This window comes from Rhamphochromis sp. 'chilingali' (genome assembly GCF_963969265.1).
Source record: "Rhamphochromis sp. 'chilingali' genome assembly, chromosome: 6".
In the NCBI taxonomy this organism is placed as follows: Eukaryota; Metazoa; Chordata; class Actinopteri; order Cichliformes; family Cichlidae; genus Rhamphochromis; species Rhamphochromis sp. 'chilingali'.
Genome location: NC_137933.1, coordinates 22,788,073 through 22,809,160, shown reverse-complemented (window position 1 = coordinate 22,809,160; position 21,088 = coordinate 22,788,073). Strand labels below are relative to the sequence as shown.

The 21,088-nt window shown below is 39.6% G+C and overlaps 2 protein-coding genes across 4 annotated transcripts in view; both read left to right on the top strand.

Moving 5' to 3' along the window:
* The window catches only part of tead1b (TEA domain family member 1b), a 54,024-nt gene extending 46,447 nt beyond the window's left edge, over window positions 1-7,577 (top strand). For all 3 annotated transcript variants that reach the window (XM_080885289.1, XM_080885290.1, XM_080885288.1), the window contains 3 exons: window positions 562-702; window positions 806-958; window positions 4,333-7,577. In XM_080885289.1, coding sequence (XP_080741415.1) covers window positions 562-702; window positions 806-958; window positions 4,333-4,446 — 408 coding nt within the window. In that variant the 3' untranslated portion in view covers window positions 4,447-7,577. The remainder of the gene's footprint in view (window positions 1-561; window positions 703-805; window positions 959-4,332) is intronic.
* A 2,109-nt stretch (window positions 7,578-9,686) lies between these two features.
* On the top strand, window positions 9,687-11,253 carry rassf10b (Ras association domain family member 10b). The gene has a single exon (XM_080885207.1). The coding sequence runs from the start codon at window positions 9,906-9,908 to the stop codon at window positions 11,235-11,237; it is 1,332 nt and encodes a 443-aa protein (XP_080741333.1). The 5' UTR covers window positions 9,687-9,905; the 3' UTR covers window positions 11,238-11,253.
* Window positions 11,254-21,088: the final 9,835 nt, after the last annotated feature.

Genomic DNA, 21,088 nt, shown 5'->3' with positions numbered 1-21,088 from the left:
CAAAACTGGCTTTAAGATTACTTGGAAACATGGTCATCTTTAAAGTGGCATTTTTCAATTTCATATGCACCATCTTGGCTTTTAATCCTTTAAAATGAAAAAGGTATTGGTAAAAAAAAATGTTTTTAAAATCTTATAGGTGTGTTTTATTTTAATTTTAATAGTATTTAGAGATCCAGTATTTTTAAACTACTAAACTTTCCATTTTGGTATTAAAATGTCATTAAATGGCACAATTCTTTAAGGGTTTGGATGCATTAAATATTTTAATGTTTGTTCCTTTTCCCTATTGATTTTGATCGGGGCACAAACACGGTTGCCTTCTTCTAAATGTTGCTTCTCAGCCTTATTTTTCTATGAGGATTTTTTTAATCTTATGCAAAAGCAGCAACCCTTTGGACTTTCTGTCAGTACAAGTATTCTTCCAAGCCTTTCATTTCAGTAGAAAACACATTTAAAACTGTTCATCTCTTTTCTTTTAAATGACTTGTACAAAAAGACATTGTAACAAAAAGAAAATGTTCTCTGAAGCTCAGTGTTTGTTGTTTTTCTTTGCCTCAGGCTGACTTAAACTGCAACATTCAAGATGATACCGGATCTTTCTATGGCGTCACCAGTCAGTATGAGAGTCCAGAGAACATGACCATCACATGTTCGACAAAAGTTTGCTCCTTTGGCAAGCAGGTTGTGGAGAAAGTCGAGGTATGAACTAAAATGAGAAGCAGGATTTTTTACTGTACCTCCTGGGGTTTGTTTGTGTGTTTTACATTTCTTATGTGCGCTGCTTGTTCTTCTTTCCCCTCAGACTGAATATGCACGCTTTGAAAATGGACGTTTTGTCTACCGGATAAGTCGATCCCCCATGTGTGAATACATGATCAACTTCATCCATAAGCTAAAACATCTGCCGGAGAAGTATATGATGAACAGTGTGCTGGAGAACTTCACTATCTTATTGGTAATCACCTCACTGACCTGAGTGGGCGACGTCCCTCTCTGGGAGTGTTTTTCTTGCTGCTGTCAGGATGTGCTGGTGGCTCCAGCTGGCTTTAAAAAAAATCTGAGTGGGGGCGGTGGGGGGACTTCACTGGGCCTTGAGATGTGTTCCTCTGCCTGGATTCACATTCCTCTCATTCCACAGGGGATGAAACACAGTGTGAGGACCCTCATTATCTGCAGGGGAAAGGGAGGATAAGAGAGGGCAGGAAACCCTGTTATTGGCATCACATGGGGTCTTAAAGTGTCATTCACCACTGCAGAGAAAGCACCCAGGCCAAGGGGTGTGCAAGCAGCCCCCCTCCCCCAAAAAACCCATCTTAGGCTACGTTCACACTGCAGGTCTTAATGCTCAATTCCGATTTTTTGATCAAATCCGATTTTTTTGTCTCCTCGTTCACACTACAAATAAAATGCGACAGCAAACGCGCTCTAGTGTGAACGCTCAAAGCGGCCCGCATGCGCAAAAGAAGATGTCACACACAACGCGCTCTGTTTAGACCAAGAACAAACAGTATTGTTTGACTGATGGCCGTTAATATAAAGACTTCGGACTTTACGTTTCCCAATTTTTGCTTTAAGTTATTTTGTTATTTACATAATAATGTAGATAACCTAATAATTATCCTTATTGCTGTTTTAGAGGAGCGGTGTTTCAAAGGATAGCTGCAGATTTCTGTCAGAATCTGCAGATTATACAGTACAAATAAAATGTTTACGTTGTCTTCCCAACAGTTTCACTGACATCTACACTGGATGGCCAGGAAGCGTTCGCGATGTCTTCTCGGGCGCTGATAATTGGCTTCAGTCTTGTGTCGGTGACGTAAAAGGCGGATTTAATGCGACTTGACCGTTCAAACAGCAGTCGCTTTCTAAAACATCGGATATGTATCGGATTCAGTACCACATACGAAAGTGACCCAGATCGGATTTGAAAATATCGGATTTGCGCCGTTCACACTGTCATAGCATGATCGGATATGGGTCGCATAGGGTCAAAAAAATCGGATTTGATGCGCTTTCGCCTGCAGTGTGAACGTAGCCTTAGTGTGTTAATCATTAAATAAACTCATGATTCATGTCAGACTTAATACATGATTATTTTTAAAAGTGTGGCAGTTCTTTTAAGACATATAAGTAGCACAAGACTGGAAGAAGGATCCGAAAATATGTTTCACAGATTGATATAATTTTCTAAGCACATTTGTCTCTTCTGCTTCTTGCTGAATCCTAATGTTGTGTTTTCATTTCTCAGATTTTTCCATTGTGCCCAGTATGAATACAAAGTAACCCTAATAGAGGGAAAATGGTAGCTGCAGCAAATTTTGTGTATTTCTCCCTAAAACATAGGGTTAGTTGGTTTCTTGTTCCATTTTGGCCTGTGCAGAACAAGGGATGGCTCAACACTATGCTCAGGTTTTACTGAAACATGATGTTTCAATTTATGCTACTAGATATTATTAAATTCTGCTCTGCACATTTTCCCCCTTAAATAACATGTTTATATTCAAAGATTAGTTGATATCAGGAATCAAGGTCCAAGAGTTTAGTGTATAAAGTATGCCTGTGCACAAAAGACGTGCATAAATGAATTCCCTTTCATAAGCTGGTATTTAAAGAATGTAGCGTATGTGCTGAGGCATCCAAAGTTCCCTCCATTTCAACACCAGTTGTAGAAAGTTTTCTGTACAGTAAGATGGAAATGGAAAAACGTGAGAGAGACATCATGAAACATTACTTGTTAGTCAATTTCTGTCAGAATTTTTCAACTCTGCTTTAATGTTTTGGGGGTTTTTTTGGGTTTTTTTGGATGATAAAGACGAGGATGCTCTGAAATCACTCTCTCTATATTTGATTGGACCCACCTGTAGGTTTGGTGATTCGACACATTTACCTCCTTATGCAAAGCCTATGTAGTGTCATGCCATTTATTTCCATGCAGAATTGCATTAATTCTTCCAGGTCTTGTACTGATGACGGGAGAATTGGTTCTCTGTGAAAAGTCTCCTCCCAGTATGTGCACAAAGATTCTCAACGGGTTCGAGGTCTGGGCTCTGTGGCGGTCCGATCCATGTGTGAAAATCATGTCTAATGTTCCCTGAACCACTTTGTTCACAATTTGAGCCCGATGTTATTGTTATCTTGGAATGTGACCTTTCCAACTGGGAAGTGGTTTTAAACATACAGTAGCTGTGAAGTCTACTGTTGATTTATATATATTTTTTAATCATTTCATGTCACCAAACATGTAAATGATCTCTGATCATTCAAGATATTTTTTTTCCAGCCACATTTCCTCCTCAGAGATGATTGTTCCCCACTGTTGCCCTTCCAGGTTTTAATCGTGCTTATACTAAATTTAAGAAGTAACAGCAATCTCCTCAGTGGTTTTGCTTGATTCAGCTCAGTCATTCGACCCTTCTGAAAGGCAGTAACATCTTTTTGCTGATCACTTAATATCTTTTCCAGTATGATTGTTTAAGAAGTGAGAAGCTGTTCACTGCATCAGACTTAAATAATCTGCTCCCAGCTGAAACATATTAATCACTGCAGTAATTATCCAATGGATACTTTGAAGGCTTTTTTTTTTTTTTTTTGCATTCGTTGGCTTGACAAAACCTAAAACTATAATCGGAGATGAAGTTGGTTCCATGCATCATATGACTTTTCAACCCAAAATGATTCCTATGAGTTACAGTGAGACATTAACAGATGATGATCCTGATAAAATGGCGATAAAAATCTATAAATAACAGTAAAATCCAGCACAGCTGCCAATGAGACAAAAAAAAATGAACGCTGCTAAAATCATTCATCTTGGGATTTAGCATAGAGAGCGGTAGAATAAACGTTTTAATTCGAGTTGATTATTTTTGTTGCTGAGTGTGCGCTCTCAGTGATGCTGTTTATTTGTAAGGTGACAGCTTCACATTAGAGCTCTGAAACTTCAGACTGGATCAAATTAAAGACGAAAAGTTACTTTGGAAAAAACAAAACAAAAACACAACTCACTTTCCCACAGCCTAACAAACAGGAGTTAACAAGTTGTATATATAAAACATATTCCCTCGATAGAGAGTCTAAATTGCACTTAAAACCTCCTGTAAATAAAAGAGTAAAAAATGTGGCTCTCCTGGCCAAGTTTAAACTGGTACTGAACATTTAACCGTGCGCGCACACACAGCTTCAGAACTCTAACAATGCATGCGTCTGTCTTTTCGCTCAGTTTCCTGTCCACGTCTTCAAACTTGGTAACCATCCTTTGCTGCATCCATTTCTCTGTTTATTTCCCGCTGTGCAGCGCTTCTCCTCTAAAGTAAGTGCTCTTTCTTGCAGGTGGTGACAAACAGGGACACCCAGGAGACGTTGCTATGTATGGCGTGCGTGTTTGAAGTTTCGAACAGTGAGCACGGCGCGCAGCATCACATCTACAGACTGGTGAAGGAATGAATCCGCTTGGAGCTCCTCCTTTTCATAGACTTACCAACCTCAAAACAAAAGTGGCAGTGCCTCTACACGAAAGTCATACCTACAACACTCTTTGGTCAAGGTATCAGGTGGAGTCGTTGTTATAAATCTGTTTTAATATAAGTGTTTGTTATTTGACTGCAGCTGTGAATTGCGGTACAGTTGTTTTAATGTTTGAATATGGGAATTTTAAATATGTTGGTCTCTGTCGGGTATAAATGTGGCCATCCTTAAAGAGTTTCCTGGATGTGTTTGGTAAATGAAAATGTGTGTGTCGGTTTTTTCTGCTTTGTTAATGTAGACTAAGGAAGAAAAAAAAAAGACAAAAGGACACGGGCCTTTTTTTGTTTTTCTATCAGCGGCATGGTTGCGTTCTGTGTAATATGTTTGAGGCTGTTTTGTATGTCTGTACTTCATGATTTGTGAGCATACATACTGTAGATACGCAGACATGAAAACACACACAGCTGTTAAACTTTCCAAAGAAACAGAACAACACTATACGTGCAGTGGCCGAAAGCAGGTGGTTGCGAAATTACTACATAAGAACGCCAACAACTGAGCTTTCGGTAATATTTATCCCTGTTGAAGCACTCCCAAGTTTTAGACACCAGAATGAATGCACTGTGAAAACACTACAGTTTGCCTGCATCCGCGCCGTAAATGTAGGAAGTCTCACCGCCTGCTAAGCATTTCAGCGCTGCAAACAAATCTTTTCTCTGACAATGGCCATGAGAATTTTTTATTTTTATTTTTTTTTAAATATGTGAGTCCTGCTAAAATGACTCTAATCGGACTCGTATCTGGTCAGAAAGCACTTTGTTTCCCTTCCTGTGCTTGCCTTAGTGATGCTTGCGTCTATTCTGTTAATTCTGCGCTTTAAAAAAAGAAAAACTAAAAAACTGTTTAACCTATCGAGACACTACAAAATCATAGACAGCAATGCGTCGTTCAGCATGCTGTGGCTTTGCCCCCCACCCAACACTCTGGGATCGCCGTGTGATAACTCCAAGCCAGAGTGTTGCTGCCTTCATGGTCACACTATGTTCACATGTTTCTGTGGCCTACGCTGATTGCCGAGCCTTAAACACGTACAAACTGTATGTGAACTCCAAAAGATGCCACTAAAACTGTGATCTCTACATTGTGTTTGTGTTGTGTAAAATAAATGAATGACGACAACAACAACAACAAAAAAAATCACAATTCAAATCTGCCAAAGCCTAAGTGTACAGTGCCTTAGAGTATACTCATTATCCTGCATTTACCCTGTTTTCTAAGTCTAAAATTAGTTTTGTGTGAGACGGGCAGAAATAACTTACAGATGTATTATTTGGTTCATCTTCACATCTCAGAAATCACGGTTCTCGAAATTGGTACACTCCTAGAAATACAGTTTTTGTTGTTGCTGGGGTTTTTTTGGGTTTTTTTTTTTTAAAGAGGCAGTACACTTATATTCAATTATGTTTGCAAATTTAAGCTCAGAAACAGGTTATTTTTCCTGTAACGCTGTAATATGTTCCTAAAATATCAGCCTTTCTTTTTTTCCTTCCTTCTCTAAGAGTGTACTATAAAAAGACTGACTGCCTTTCCTGTCGCAGAAGACCAAAAATACAGAGATGCAGTCAATTATTGTTGTGTCCTGCATGGTAGCAAGGAAGTGCCTTTGGTTCAGATTTTCCAGCTTAAAAAAAAAAGATCAAACAGAAATTATAAATTTAATGTTGCCAGACCAAAAAAAGAAGAAGAAGAAGAAGAAGAAAAAAAATAAGACATAAGTGAAACAAATCACCACATTGCCTTTCAAAGGACTGTAATGACAGCAGGGGAACATGGTTACTAAGGAGAAGAAATAAATGATATTCATTTTTATTACATTGTAAATTGATTTCTCAAACCCAACTATTTCTTCGCTTAAGGTTAAAGATTTTGTCTAATATTGAACGGCCACTGACTGCATGCAGGATGTCAACAGAAAAACACTGAAGCTGTCTGCTTCGTGCACACTTGCAGGCTCAAGTGTTTTTGTTTTTTTTTTGTTTGTTAGTTTTTTTTTTTGAAACGAGGCTTTTTTTGGAAGCATTATGGTTTCACAATGTCACAGCTGTGATGGCGAAAAGGCAGGGACCGACACGAGCTTTTATCCATTAGAACAAAAAAGAAAAAATAATGTTTATTTAATATTAATTCTACAGTACAGACTCTAAAAATGAAACTTAAGATTGTTTTACGTGTTTAAATCTGTATACTTTCATTGTAAGGATCATAATTACTCAAAACATTTACTATTTCTTACAGAAATTATAATCATCTTAAAGTAGTTTAATCAACAAAGCTCTAAATAATTGCAGACAATGTCTTGGGGTGGGGGTGGGGGTGGGGGTGCAGATAAAGTTAAATGATTCAGTATTTTTGCCGCAGTTCTGTGAACACTGTGGACTTTATTTTTCTTTTATGCTTACCTTGTGTATCTGTTCACATTTATCGATTACAGTTAGATGTTCCTGTTTTCTTATTGTACTTGTATACAGTCGTACCCGGTTTTGTGATGACATTATCTGTAATATTGCGAGCCCAGTGAGATGGTAATGATGTTACTGCTGCACTGCTGGTACATTTTTACATTTTAACACTAAAACAGCAGGACTGACGCCTTTGATGGCACGGATGTCTGGTGGACTCTTTGCCCCGGAAAGTGGACGCGCCAAGTCAAGGAATCGCAGCTACAAGCATATCAGCTTTTGCTAAGAGTAGGTACTGGTACCTGGCTTTAAAGTGATTCTTGACATATAGCTCATGAAATGTAAACTGTCATTTACATATTTGGGTTTTGTGTGCAGATTTTTTTCAGCACCCCCTTTGTAAAAAGGTGCTTTCTATAAAATTATATCTTGGCTTTTCTTGGTACAGATGTGTGATCTCTTTTCATATCCATCACTGTAAAGTGTTGGAGCAAAGGAGAGAAAAGAAGCTCTGCTCTGTTTGTGTTCTGCATATGGTCTTGTCTTTGCTCCGTAACATTATGATGCCTTCTTGACAATAGTAGATATTTTGTAGCTTTCTAGATACTTTGTATGTACGCAATATTGAAGTTAAATAAATCTGAAAAAGATTGCTTCCTTTTATTTTTCTCACTTGAATCTTTGCTGTGTGGATGAGTCTGTTAACTCCTTGACTGCAAAGGCCTCACATCAACAGTAGATGGAGCATGTGAGAGAACATAATTGAATGTGCATCGCTGTAATGGCAGGACTCGCCACAAGAGGGAGACACCATTTAATCAAAGTGCTACAGATTTCTGTTTTCTTGCTCAACCTTTTTAAATCAGAGGTTCTCAAGCTATTTCCAGCACACCAGCTTCAGAAACCAATTACAGTTCAGCCCCACTCCCCACAAACTGTCAACACACAACAATGTAAATAAAAAGGATTCAGATTTCTGCATTAGTAAAGTGCGTTTTGTTTATTTTCCCTCCAAAAATCATATTTATTCGTCCATCCATATTTTCCCCTGGTTTCCTGGCTGGCCTTTAGTGGTTCTGTACCCAGCAGTGATAACCCCTCAGTCAGAAAAGCACTATTTCAGTAACCAGTCTTTATATTATTACTAACACAAACCAAAACGTTTTGAATGTTGCACCTGAGATGGAGGGGCTCAAATAAGGTGCTGCTATAAATCCTACATGTGGAAACCAACCAACTACTGCTGAACAGCTGAATAAAGATTAGTGCTCCTTAAGAGAGGCTCAATAAAACTAGTAGTTTAAGTGTGTAAAGTAATACACCTCTACATGGGAGCTTTACACTTTTGTACTACTTAAATGTCACCTGAGTGATGCACATGTTTTTGTTTCCATTTGATTGGTACAATAATAACATGATGAATCAGTTCTCATGGGTTTGACTCAAGTGAAATTTATCTTTATGTGAAGGTAATCTTTCCTGATATGTGGACTGGAACTAATTTGGGGGACTGCATGCTGGTAAGTATGTATATGACTTTGCATTGTAATGTGGAAAGTAAAATTTCCACCCACTAACACACAAACGTCCTAATCCATCAAGACCAGGCACATGCTGTCACATGAGCACTAGCAAACCAGCAAAGCTAGAGGTAAATACATCTGTCAGAGATCTCCTGACAGAATAGCTGAATACTCATTTATTCTCTTTCTTTGTAAAGTCCCTGAGTTCAAGACTGAGCAAGGCTAATACTTGAAAGCAGTGAATCAGAAGAATAAGCATAACGAAGGAAAAGCTAACAGGGTCAACATTATGAATTCAAGTAAAGCAACTGAAGTGTTCCATATCTATGCTCCCTCACTCATATCAACACAGGCAAACTGACTCTGAACATTCAGATCACTGAATGCAAAGCGTGATCCATCAGCAGCAGGTAACAGTCTGCTCATTGCTCTGAACTGCAGGAAGGAGCATTTGTGTTTCTGCCTTCCTACCTTTTTCCTCTTGTTTCACTTATGTGTTTGACATGTGAGTACAGTTCACAGAATTGTGATATGTGGCTCTATCAGATGAAAGATGACTATAATTAGAAGTAAGATATTGAAAGTACTGACACTTAAGAAGCAGGAAATAAACTGAATTTAATCCTTGAAGAAGAAAATACCCCTCAGAAAACCTGCAGGTAAAACTTATTCTTTCAGGTGTTACACAAAATACATAAATTATGCACAAGGTCATTGTAGAAAAGCGCTATATAAGAATCAGTCCATTACCATGATTAGATGCCTTAGAATCCTCAAAGCCTGTTGAAGCCAGTTAGTGAAATTTTCTTTCAGCTCCAATATTTATTTATTCATATTTTTTGTCTTTTAACGCTGTTTTAACTGGATCTACAGAAAAAGTTAACAACATAACCTTAATAATGAACCAGATCTGAAATACAAAGTCATTAAAAAAATAAGATAAAAACATAATCCATATAAAGTACTCATTCCTATATATGTAGGTACTCATGTCCTATTTGATGCATTATGGATACAGAAACCAGAAGAACACAGCGAGCCTCCAAGCTGCTCCATCAAAGAATTCATGGCTGGTCGTTGTTCTTAAAAGCATCGAGGCTCAGGTGGAGCTCATCCCACCAAAAAAAGGTGTGTGTGTGTGTGTGTGTGTGTGTGTGTGTGTGTGTGTGTGTGTGTGTGTGTGTGTGTGTGTGTGTGTGTGTGGTCATGTGATCACAGCAGTGGCAGTCAGGACTGGGAATACCGGCGCGCAAAGTGTTTTCCTTAACTTATGCGCTCCGTGGACACAGACAGAGACACCTCCAGTCCCGACTGCAACTTTGCAGATGCGTCTAGGACGCAGCGCGCATGCACTGGACTCGGGTATGGACACTGAGGAGCTTTTCTTTCGACGAGCGGATTTAAATTTTTAAATCTACTATTGTTTAGAAGAGATAGAGTTTAGCAGAAATGCGAGATGGAGTCTGAGGAGAATAAGATATCAGTGTGGGTCTGCCGAGAGGAAAAGCTCGTCCTCGGCTTGTCAAAGCGCACAACTTGCGCTGATGTTATCAAAGTGCTTCTTGAAGACCAAAACTCCCAACAAGGGCTTTGCGCAGCACAGTCCTACTGCATCGTGGAGAAATGGAGGGGATGCGAGAGGATTTTGCCAAACAAAACTAGGGTTTTGCGGCTTTGGGTCGCCTGGGGAGACGAGCAGAGAAACGTCAAGTTCGTGCTGGTGAAGAGCGAAGTGTCTTTGGACAGCCACGGAGCCCGAAGCGCAGAGGCTCGCGTGGTGCTCAGCAAAGAGAGCCCCTGTATTATGAAAGGGACTGCGCGGTGTACCGTGAGTTCCATCTCACCTGAGAAACAGCGTCGCATAGTCAGGAAAGCTTTTAGAAAGTTGGAGAAGATCAATAAAAAGAGATCGAAGGCGGCGCGCAGAGACGCGTCTTGCGCGGAGAAGATGGAAACTTTGGTTCATTCTGTGGTTTCTCAGGATCATACAATCCGACAGCAAATTCAGAGGATTACAGAGCTGGACGCAGAGATCGAAAGGTGCGAGGCGAAGGTGCACATGGACAGAATTAAAAGGCACGGGGCCAATTACGTTCAAAATACGTATTTGGTTGATGTCGCTGCGGCTTCCAGCCACGAAGTGGAAAACCTGCGTTCGTCTGACACTTTGGCCAAGCTTGAAAAGTATTTCCGACACCGTGAGGAGGTAGTTAGACTACAGGAGGAGTTGTGGGAGCATGAAACCCTTATAGACGTGATCACAGGGGAGATCCAGGATGAGCTGAACCACCGCTGGATGCAGCGGAGGAAGGAGGAGCTGCAACGTAAAAACTTGGAGTCTGGGGATGACTCGCTATTCCTTCCCTCCACCGAAGTGGAAACATCACCAGAAAATGAGCAGCTTTTGGAAGAAGAGAGGATCAAAACGCAGTTAAATGCCAGTTTATACATCGGCCTGCGCCTCAACGCGGATTTAGAAGCTATTAGGAGCGATTTAGAGCTGACCGAGCAGATTTGCGGGGAGAGGGAGAGGGAGATAAGGGATTTGCTGGAGAAAGTGAACACTTTGGGCATGGAGGAGGGGACAGACACTAAGAAGAGATATAGCCACGGGGCAGACGTTAAGACGGGGATGATGAGCACTTTGCAGAGAAAAAACGGGTGGGTGGAGCAAGCAAGGGGGTTGTCAAAAACTCACAATGTGAACGACGACGATTCAGACACTGGCTTAAGTTCTCTGCACAGTCAGGACTCCGACAGCCTCCCTGTGTGGGAATCATTAGTTTAATATTTTCCTTGGAAAACTGGCTCTCAGGGGTCATAAGTACTCTGACATAAACAAATGAATGTTTTTCCCCACTTTCAACATATACGTATTGCTTTTTAAAATGTATTTTCTTAATCTTTTTTTTCTGTTTACAAGAAAGCCGCAAAAATCAATAAAAAAAAAAAACTTTAATAAACAATACAAACATGGTTCTATTTGATTTTCTTCTTTATGTTTAAAAAAATAGTTTAAGGTTTTTTGGAGCCTTGAGTAGCAGTTAGGATAGCAGCAGATTTCTCCAACCCCTGCCATAATGTTCGCCTCAGAGTCAGCAGGGCACCAGACCGAAAAAACAAAGTCAAAGGCTTTTGGATGATTCTGAAGATGTTTAAAAACAGCAGTATCAGCAGTAGCTTTCTCAGACTCTAAGAGAAAGAAAAAAAAAAAGCCTTTTTGGTAAATCAGTCAGACGTAAAAATATCTGAAGTCAAAACTGAGGCGCAGAGCTCAAACGGGAGGTCTGATCTACATCCTGACAGCTCACTGAGCACAGCTGACCTTTTCCTCTCAGATCGACGATGGCATTTTGCACACAGACATGAACGACACAAGTCTTACATCGACACTGGCTGCTTTTCGGCAGCACACAACCCCCTCCCACAGTTTATATCTCCCAGCTGCTAAAAAAAAAAAAAAAAGAGGCTTTGGGTTTTATTTCCCTAAAATAAAATAGCATCTTTTTTAATCTTTTATGAATCCCTGACAAGCATGTTTGTTTTTTTGTGTGTGAAAATGAAACCCTTAAGGAGGAACCCTGATTTAAAGATTTAGAGGTTATGTGGCAATTTTATCAGATCACTTGACAACCTTTTTACTGTGAGAATAATCAAAATGATACGATATACAGACTGTAATTTCATGAGGTCAAGAGCAGCTCTTGTCACATTTTCAATAACTGCTTACTTTTTCTTTTTTCCCTGACATCCGGGGAGCCGTCAAACTAGATTTGCTTTTAATCTGATAGTCTGACAATCTTTCTCAGTCCATTGCATCCCAGCATGTAATAAGCTGTTAATCTCCTTTCTCAATGATTAATTATTTATTTAACAGCCTCAAGTTAGCTGGATAAGTTTTTTAAAATGTATTTAGGAAATTAGATTTTTAAGATTCCTTTACCAAGAGAGACTCCACGGTCTATATCTTTGTGTATCATTGTGTGTGATCTTCTGCATACCTTGGTCACAATGAGTGGTTATTTGAGCTTCTGTTGTCTTCCTATCAGCATAAAAGCAATCTGGAAATTTTCCTCTAACATTTGGTGCGAACAAGTAACTCTCAACTAGAGAACTGCTGCTCACAGGGTGATGCTTGGTTTGAACTTCAGTGGCTCATCTTGACCATGTCTGCATGCCTTAATGCACTGAACTGTCGCCATGTGATTGACAAATTATATATTTGCATTAACAAGCAGTTGAACAGGTGTCCAACAATTACAATTGAGATGATCTTTGAGCTGAAGTTAAACTTTTTTCTAAATTTGAAGGAAGTCCCTCTAAGAGTTCGAGTGATAGTCATGAAGACGGGACAGATAAATAATCTGAAAATATAACGATTCTCTGCCATGACTCTTACAAGTGCTGAAGCATGATCATTTTAAAAGAAGACCTGGATTAATGACAACAAGATGATATCATCAGCAAAACTGGACATTTCAGTGCTGAGCTATTAAACCAAACACAATATACTCATGCAAAAATGTATTTTAAATGTGTTTTAGTTTACTGAGAATTCACTAATATGCCTTAGTTACGATAAGATCGAGGCACTCAAAGTTATTAAAAGAACAGCATCAATTTTACAGTCTGATATATTTATTCTGTCACAGTGGGTCTAAGAAAAATAAAGCCTATTGTGAAACAAATTATAATGTAAGCCTGCTTCAGCTCAGTCACGAAGCAGGACAGATTGTAATGGACGACCAGGTCTTGAGAGAGGATCGTCGGTGCCATTCTTCCCTCCATGCAGGACCTGTAGGAAACGGGCAGACAACATCTCTGCAGACCCCTCACACCCCAGACATAATCTGTTCAAACTGCTGCCCTCAGGCTGGCGTGACAGAGCACTACCTACTAAAAACAACCGCCTTTAAGGCAGTTTCAGGTGATATGCACATTGCACTACCTTTACCTTAGAATATAAAGCCCCTTGAGGCAAATGTTGTTGTGATTTGATGCTATACATATAAAATTAAGTAATTTTAAGTAAGTAATTTTAATTAATTCATGTATTTGTCAATAAATGTATTTACAGTGTTACTTCAGGTCAAATACGTTGGAAATTCAACTTAGACCTTTAGTCTCGAGCTGTATTATAAAGTGATACTAATATCATCACTGGGTCCTATTTTTCACTGGTAATAAACAAATATTTAACAAACCCGACACATTATCATATCAGTTAATATCCTGAAACACACACACACACACACACACACACACACACACACACACACACACACACACACACACACACACACACACACACACACACACACCTTTGTTCTTTGAATTTAGGCCAACATTATTGTTAAACAAGGGGAAGTACTGTATTACATGCTATCTGAGTGGCAGCCTTCCTGCCTCTTAACACGCAGCAGCCCCCCCCCCCCCCCCCCCCCCCCCCCCCCCATCCTCAACACTCTCCCATGGTTCTGTTTTCTGCTTCCACTTTGTTACACTAAACTAAACATATATTGGTCTGACCTATCAAGGGAAAGGAAAAAAACAAAAACACCTTATTTTCACAGGCGAGGGTGTAACAGTGCATGTGGCATTGTCAGAGGAAAACAGAAGCTCATTCCTAGGCTTTTGTGTCAGGGGCAAAGTCTGTGTGCACTGTTTCCCACACGACTCAATGGAGCTGCATAAATGTCAAGTTTTGATTATGCTGAGTGTCTCCTAATCCCTGGAGTCTTTTGAAAAGAAATGCAGGAATCTTAAGAGTTCTCGTCTTCTCTTTTTGCAGAGGTAGTCTAATTAAACAGCCAGAAGGTTTGTGAGAAATGCTGTGGACACTATTTTTCTCTCTTGTGTGTAGACAGTGCCTGTCTTTTTGTCTTGTATGTCCAAGATGTGGCGTTTTCAGTGTGTTTCTTGACATGTACATAAACACGTGCAACTTACAAACCTGTGACTTCTAACAAAACCTGCCAAGCTTTATGAAAAGAAAAATGTTGTAGTCTTTGTTCTGGGTCATCACAGGGATCACAGGTCGCATGATCAGAGGTTAAAGTCCCTGAAGCATGGTGGCAGTCTGGCTCTTTCTGCTTAAACACCAGGAATCAGAGGCTCTTTATGCCTAAAGAGAAATGTTTCCTGGGGTAGGCAGCAGGGGACAGAGGTCTCTGCAAAGCCACTAAATCATTATGTCACTTTAATTAAGTCTACAAAAAAGTACGGGACACTCTTCATGCATCAGAGAACATGACATCCTGAAGAATTTCCTCTTCAGATGTCAGCAGGTGGTGTATTGACCTAAGTGCTGATATGTCAAGACTTAGCCTGGGCAGCTCTGATTATTAGAAATGTCTTTTTACTACCTGAGATAAGTTATATTAGAAGACTGTAGAAAAGACAGAGGTTACTGGTCAACTTTCATTGATCTTAAACTATAGAAATCTGACCACATCAGATCACTGGTATGGGCTACAATGGACCCTTAAACCTTACAAACATTAGAAGCTTATAATCAGTTTTCTGTGTTACTCCACAAATGTTGCAAATGTAACACAGGAGAAAATAAAGTTCCCTTGAAACCTAATTGAGGTTAGGGTCTGAGAACATAATTTTTTATGCCTATAGTATTTTTGACAGGTCAACAATATATTAAACTACATCAAACTGTGAAAGATAAAGCACCTTGTTACATTAATTATATAGAAATATAGTAATTCCTACTTCCTAAACTAAATTCCTTGCATTCAAGGAAAAAGTGAACTCCTTTTAATGACACAAACCTGCCAATGTCCCATAATCCCTGGAATGTGCCCCTTTGTGTTCCTGGCAGCCTTTGTACAGTCTCACAGAGTGAACTGCTATGAAGTCACTAATGAAGGTATTGACTTGACAGCCAGGACTTCAATATGAGCGTTGAGGTGTGAGCCATTCAGGGCACTGGGCCTGCTGCTTACAGACTGGGGCTGTCAGTGTGCGCTCATTAGACCTCATTGTGCTGCTGGCAGGTGTGTTAGTCCTGCAAAGCTGGTCGGTGACCCCGGGACCTTGTCTGTGGGATACTGTACAGTCCCTTTCCAAGGCCTGTCACCTCCTGTAGAAGAAGACGTAGCCCAGATCTGTCACCAACAGGTTCATTACCCTCCACTTACCTAAATCAGGGCCAATGCAGGGGCAAATATTGTAGGGAAATCTCCTGATATTATTTGCTTACCAACCTAAAATACATTAACTGGTATCATGAAGATCTCATGGCCATCTGAAGAATGCCCATTCTTTGAAAAAGAATCAGCCTTTTTTGGTATAATTCTAATTTTGTGATTAATCCATAAGCGATTCATCACAGAGGCACACAGATATTCTCTCATCTCTTAGCAAACTATTGCTTTGCCTGGACAGAAGATTTATTTTAACACTTTAAATAAAGATTGACTCAAATATTTGTTTAGTTCTAGCTGGGACCCTGTCCTGGAAAACTTTTCCAGCAGAAGATGTATTATTTGCATCATCATTCTCGACAGTATCAGCATTTTTGTGGTACAAATTTAAAGGCTGGTCTACATTTATAATAATTAATTTTAATACTGTTCAATTCAATTCACTTCAATTAAATTGATATAGCGCCAAATCACACAACATGCTGTGGTAGAGAGCCAGAAATTATGAATTAACTCCTAATTAAATGCAGGTTGGTGTATAAACATATGGTGAGTAAAAAGAGGTGAGAGAAGGAGAAACACTCCGTGCATCATGGGAAGCCACCAGCAGCCTAAGTCTATTAAAGCATAGCTATAGTGGATTCAGGGTCACCTGATCCAACCCTAGTTTTGTCAAAAATGAAAGTTTTAAGCCTAATCTTAAAAGTAGCGAGGGTCTGTCTCTCAAATCCAAGCTGGTTCCACAGAAGAGGGGTCTGAAAGCTGAAGGCTCTGGCTCTCATACTACATTTAAATACCCTAGGGACCACAAGTAAGCCAGCTACCTGAAAGTGAAGTGCTCTAGTGGGGTGATATGGTACTATGAGGTCTTTAAGATAAGATGGGGCCTGATTATTCAAGACCATGTATGTGAGAAGAACATATTTGTTTAAAATGCACATTGAAGTACACAAGTTTTCCAAGAGCCGATGTGTACCGGAAACCTACGCATACGGATCAGCATTTAAGGTTGACTCTCATCATCCACTGGAGCATAAACTGGGTGTCATTAGGACGCTACAACACAGAGCCAGCACCATCCCCACAGACACAGCGGCCAGGGAAGCAGAAGAACATCACACATCTACACCATACGATGCATTCGCAAAGCCACCAGCATTGTGGCTGATCGGACACACCCCTCTCACACACTCTTCACACTCCTGTCATCTGGAAAAAGGTACCGAAGCATTCGGGCACACACATCCAGACTGTGCAACAGCTTTTTTCCATAGGCCATCCGTCTCCTCAGCAAAAAGGGACTGACTGATAAACACGCACGCACGCACGCACGCACGCACGCACGCACGCACGCACGCACACACACACACACACACACACACACACACACACACACACACACACACACACATTATCACTCAGCTTAACTCAACTACCTCAAAACATTGAGACTGGACTGACTAATCAACACAAGCGCAAACACACTGACCTACACCACTAAACCATCGTACACACCAACCTGTAAATGCTCTTTTGCACAATATTATTACTGGACTTTTTGCACTAACTTCTGCACTTCCTAATTTTTGCTGCTACACTAAGGAATGTTTACTGTTCCTCCACTACCTCACCTCATCATCACAAAACCTTATTATTATGTTACGTTGTGTTTTTCTATCATTCTGTCACTTTGCTGCTCTTGTTTGCACATTTGCACGTGCACTTTGTTGTCTGCTGTCTGATAACAAAAAAAAAGTCTTCCTTAGATAGTTAGATAGTTTTTTTTTTTTTTTTTTTGTTAATTTATGTTGTAATTTATGTTAGGTCAGTCTGTCTTGTCTCTGCTAGCCAGCTAACTAGGCCTCTTAGTTAGCTAGTTTAGTGTTTTCTGTTAATTTATGTTGTAAATTTATGTTGCATGTAGCACCTTGGTTCCTGGAGGAACGTTGTTTCGCCTCACTGTGTACTGTTAAACTGTATATGGTTGAAGTGACAATAAAGCCAACTTGACTTGACTTGACTAGAGAAGGCCCTGAGTAAATGTGGTTATCCCAGCTGGACTTTTGTCAAAGCTGGGAAGGCGCCAAAAGAAAGCTCCAGCCGATCCAGGAGAGAAGGACAACCGCTGCATAAGCAAAAACCTGTAGTGATCCCGTACGTGTCAGGAGTATCGGAACAGTTGAGATGCATTTTTTCTAAACACCGGGTCTCTGTGGCTTTTAAACCCCTAAACACGCTGCGCCAAAAATTGGTTCACCCCAAGGATCGGGTCCCCGACACAAACAGAGTAACATAGTGTACGCTGTTAAGTGCCAGGAGGATACATCAGGGAAATCAAACAACCTCTGGCGAAGCGGATGGCACAACACAGAAGAGCCACCTCGTCAGGCCGGGACTCTGCAGTCTATTTACACCTACAGGCCAGTGGACACTCTTTCAGTGATGAGGATGTACACATCCTGGGGGAACGCTGGTTTGAGCGCGGAGTCAAGGAGGCCATTTACGTGAAAAGGGAAAGACCATCTCTGAATCGAGGAGGGGGCCTAAGGGTACATCTTTCACCATCTTACAATGCTGTGATTGCAGCCATTCCCCAACTCTCTGTGAATGGTACCCATGGCCATTGATCATTGCTCTTTGATCAGTGGTTGTTGATCAGTGGTCATGAGAATTTGCATAATTATGATGAAGGAACTGACCTCCCAGCCCATTGTTCCTTCAGTGGGCTGGTTTCAGTCATTATGCAAATGTACTGTTTATAAGATTTGGGGAAACCTGCAGTCAGCTCAGACTGAAGAAGTCACTCTGATGAGTGACAAAACGTTTCTCCCACTGAAAACACTACATCCAGATGAACAGAATCAACTTTTGGAGAGAGTTTTTAATTAAATGGGCTGCACAGACAATCTACACAAAACACCATTGCATTGTAACAGGAAGTGAATTATTGTACCAAGACCAAGTAAGTGAGTGTATGATTTCGCATAAATTTAACTCAAACCTCAAACCAGATTGTTCCAGAAGTCCATTGTCTCAGATCAATTTGCAAAAAGTGTACATAATAATGTAAAAAGAGTCAGCTATTTATTTATATAATTTTGGTGGCACTTTCTATTACAGCTCGGTAATAAAAGGGTAATAGCAGGGTAACAAAGGGGAAACAGAATAATAATGTGGTAAAGTTATTACTATGCAATTACCAAAGGAGTAACCATGTAATATCCAAGTAATATCATGGTAGCAACAGTGTTTACAGCTGAGTAATATTACCCTGAAACTTATGTAATCGGAAAATAAGGGATCTTACCAGGCTAAAAGACAGTTTTGCAAATTTTAAAAATGTGCTCCACGTTTTTTTCTACCTGAAATATAATATATATAATACATTTATTTCTTATGTGTTGTCATCCATGTATAAACTATGCTGTGAGGTAGGGCTGCCACAAACGATTATTTTGATAGTCGACTAGTCACCGATTATTTATGCGATTAGTCGACTAATCAGATCATCATCCACTGGACATAAAACTACAGCTTATTGCACGAGCAGCATATGCTCTTATATAACTATCATTAGCTTACAGCTTTAAGCTTTTAAGGTGCTAACTAAAAATAAAGACAAGATGATAGTTTATTCAATTTTAATGAAATTTGCAGATTGTTTCGGTAAAGTTTAATAAACTCCTTGCTATCTAAAATATAACAGGACACCGGAGTATATTCTCCAGCATCTCACACTTCTGATAATCAGCTGTCTGCTTGATGTTTATTCAGCTGTGTAAAAACTATAACTTTAATCTCAGCCAAACCGATTTACTCAGGAACAAATAAAATACAAAAAAAAAAAAAAAAAAAAAGCCAAACAATAACATTTTTAATTTATCTAAGTGACTCATATATATTTAACCTGAGTCGCGAAAGACGGCGGTGGGTTTGAAAACAATTTGCCGGGAGTCCGGTGTTCTCACTGCGCTAGTGACCTAGCCCCCGGCTAGCTATCGAGCTAGTGGGTAACAGACGTCTCCGAAAACGTCGGAGCGCTTTTGAAAATATGTGGTGTCCTGATAAACTGAGCCGATATTTGAGGTTTACACAGCTACATTCTCGCCTGAAAATATGTTAAACGTTTATTTTGTGACCCAGAAAGAATAATAAGAGTAATATTAAAACTAACTAGCTACCGCCATTGTTGGAAACTAAGCTGGGCCGCGCTATGAATTCTGGGACACAGCTGCTTCTTCTTCTTCGGGGTTTAACGGCAGCTGGCATCCTTGTACATGCTGTGCTGCCATCTTCTGTTTCAGTCCGTTATTACACTCTTAAATCCTGCTATTATTCCTGCGTCTTTTGCGATCTTACAAAGCTTCAAACGACACGTCGACTATTAAATCAGTCGTCGACGATTTTGATAGTCGACGTAATCGTGACTAGTCGACAAATCGTGGCAGCCCTACTGTGAGGGAGTGTCCTCTACACTCCAATGCATTCTAATGCATTCATTTGTGTTACTTGTTTAAACTTTATTATTAGCATTTTGCATAAGTGTTTCCAGTTCATTATAGATTTCCTGATGCTTGTTTTATTCAGCTATCATGACCATGGTATTAAAATTGCTGCTTATTACACAGAAATTACCACAGGTGTTTCCTGGCAGTCATTACTATTCTTTAAGTTTGTTTTAAACGGTTATTACCTGGTTATTATTATGCTATTAAATAGAAACAAGCAGTTTTGGATTTGCATCTTTCCTGCTTATTACACAGACATGATAAGCGATATTTCAAGGTAATAACCACACTTCTTTAATTTAGCTTTAACAGGTTATTTATATGTTGTTAAAGAGAAATAGGCATTTTTGCATTTTGCAGCTCTGTTTCCAGCTTATTACGCAGAAACTACAACAGGTAAGTGAGTGGTAATAACTTAGAAATTACCACATTATTACGTTTTTGTTTCCTCCTTGTTACCCTACTTTTACCCCTTTATTACTGAGCTGTATTAGAAAGTGCTACCATAATCTTTAACTATGAAACTCATTACGAACAATAATTCTCATTAGTAATCATTAAGTACTAAATAGCAACACAATAGCAACAATAGCCTTGTTTACCTGAAATCATTCAGGTAAACAATCATTCAAGTGGAAATAATAAGAAACTCAATACTATGCACTGCAACCTTATCATTGTTACTACATTCTGGCCTACCAAGCTAACTGGCTATTACATCCAAGATTTTTACAACATGCCATTCGGGCTATTGGAAGGATGATTGTTATCCAGGATGAACAGTTTTAAAAAATGACAAATAAATATCTCTGCAATTGTGAACTGTGATTTTGGAGCTGCTTTTCTACTGGTTTGACATGTCTTGATGTCATCTGTTGTGATCTTTCTCCCTATCAGTTTAGCTAACAGATTAAGTGTAATCACGTAATGCAATGTAATGATCATTACTGTTGTGCTTTTGTCTGTAAAAACTG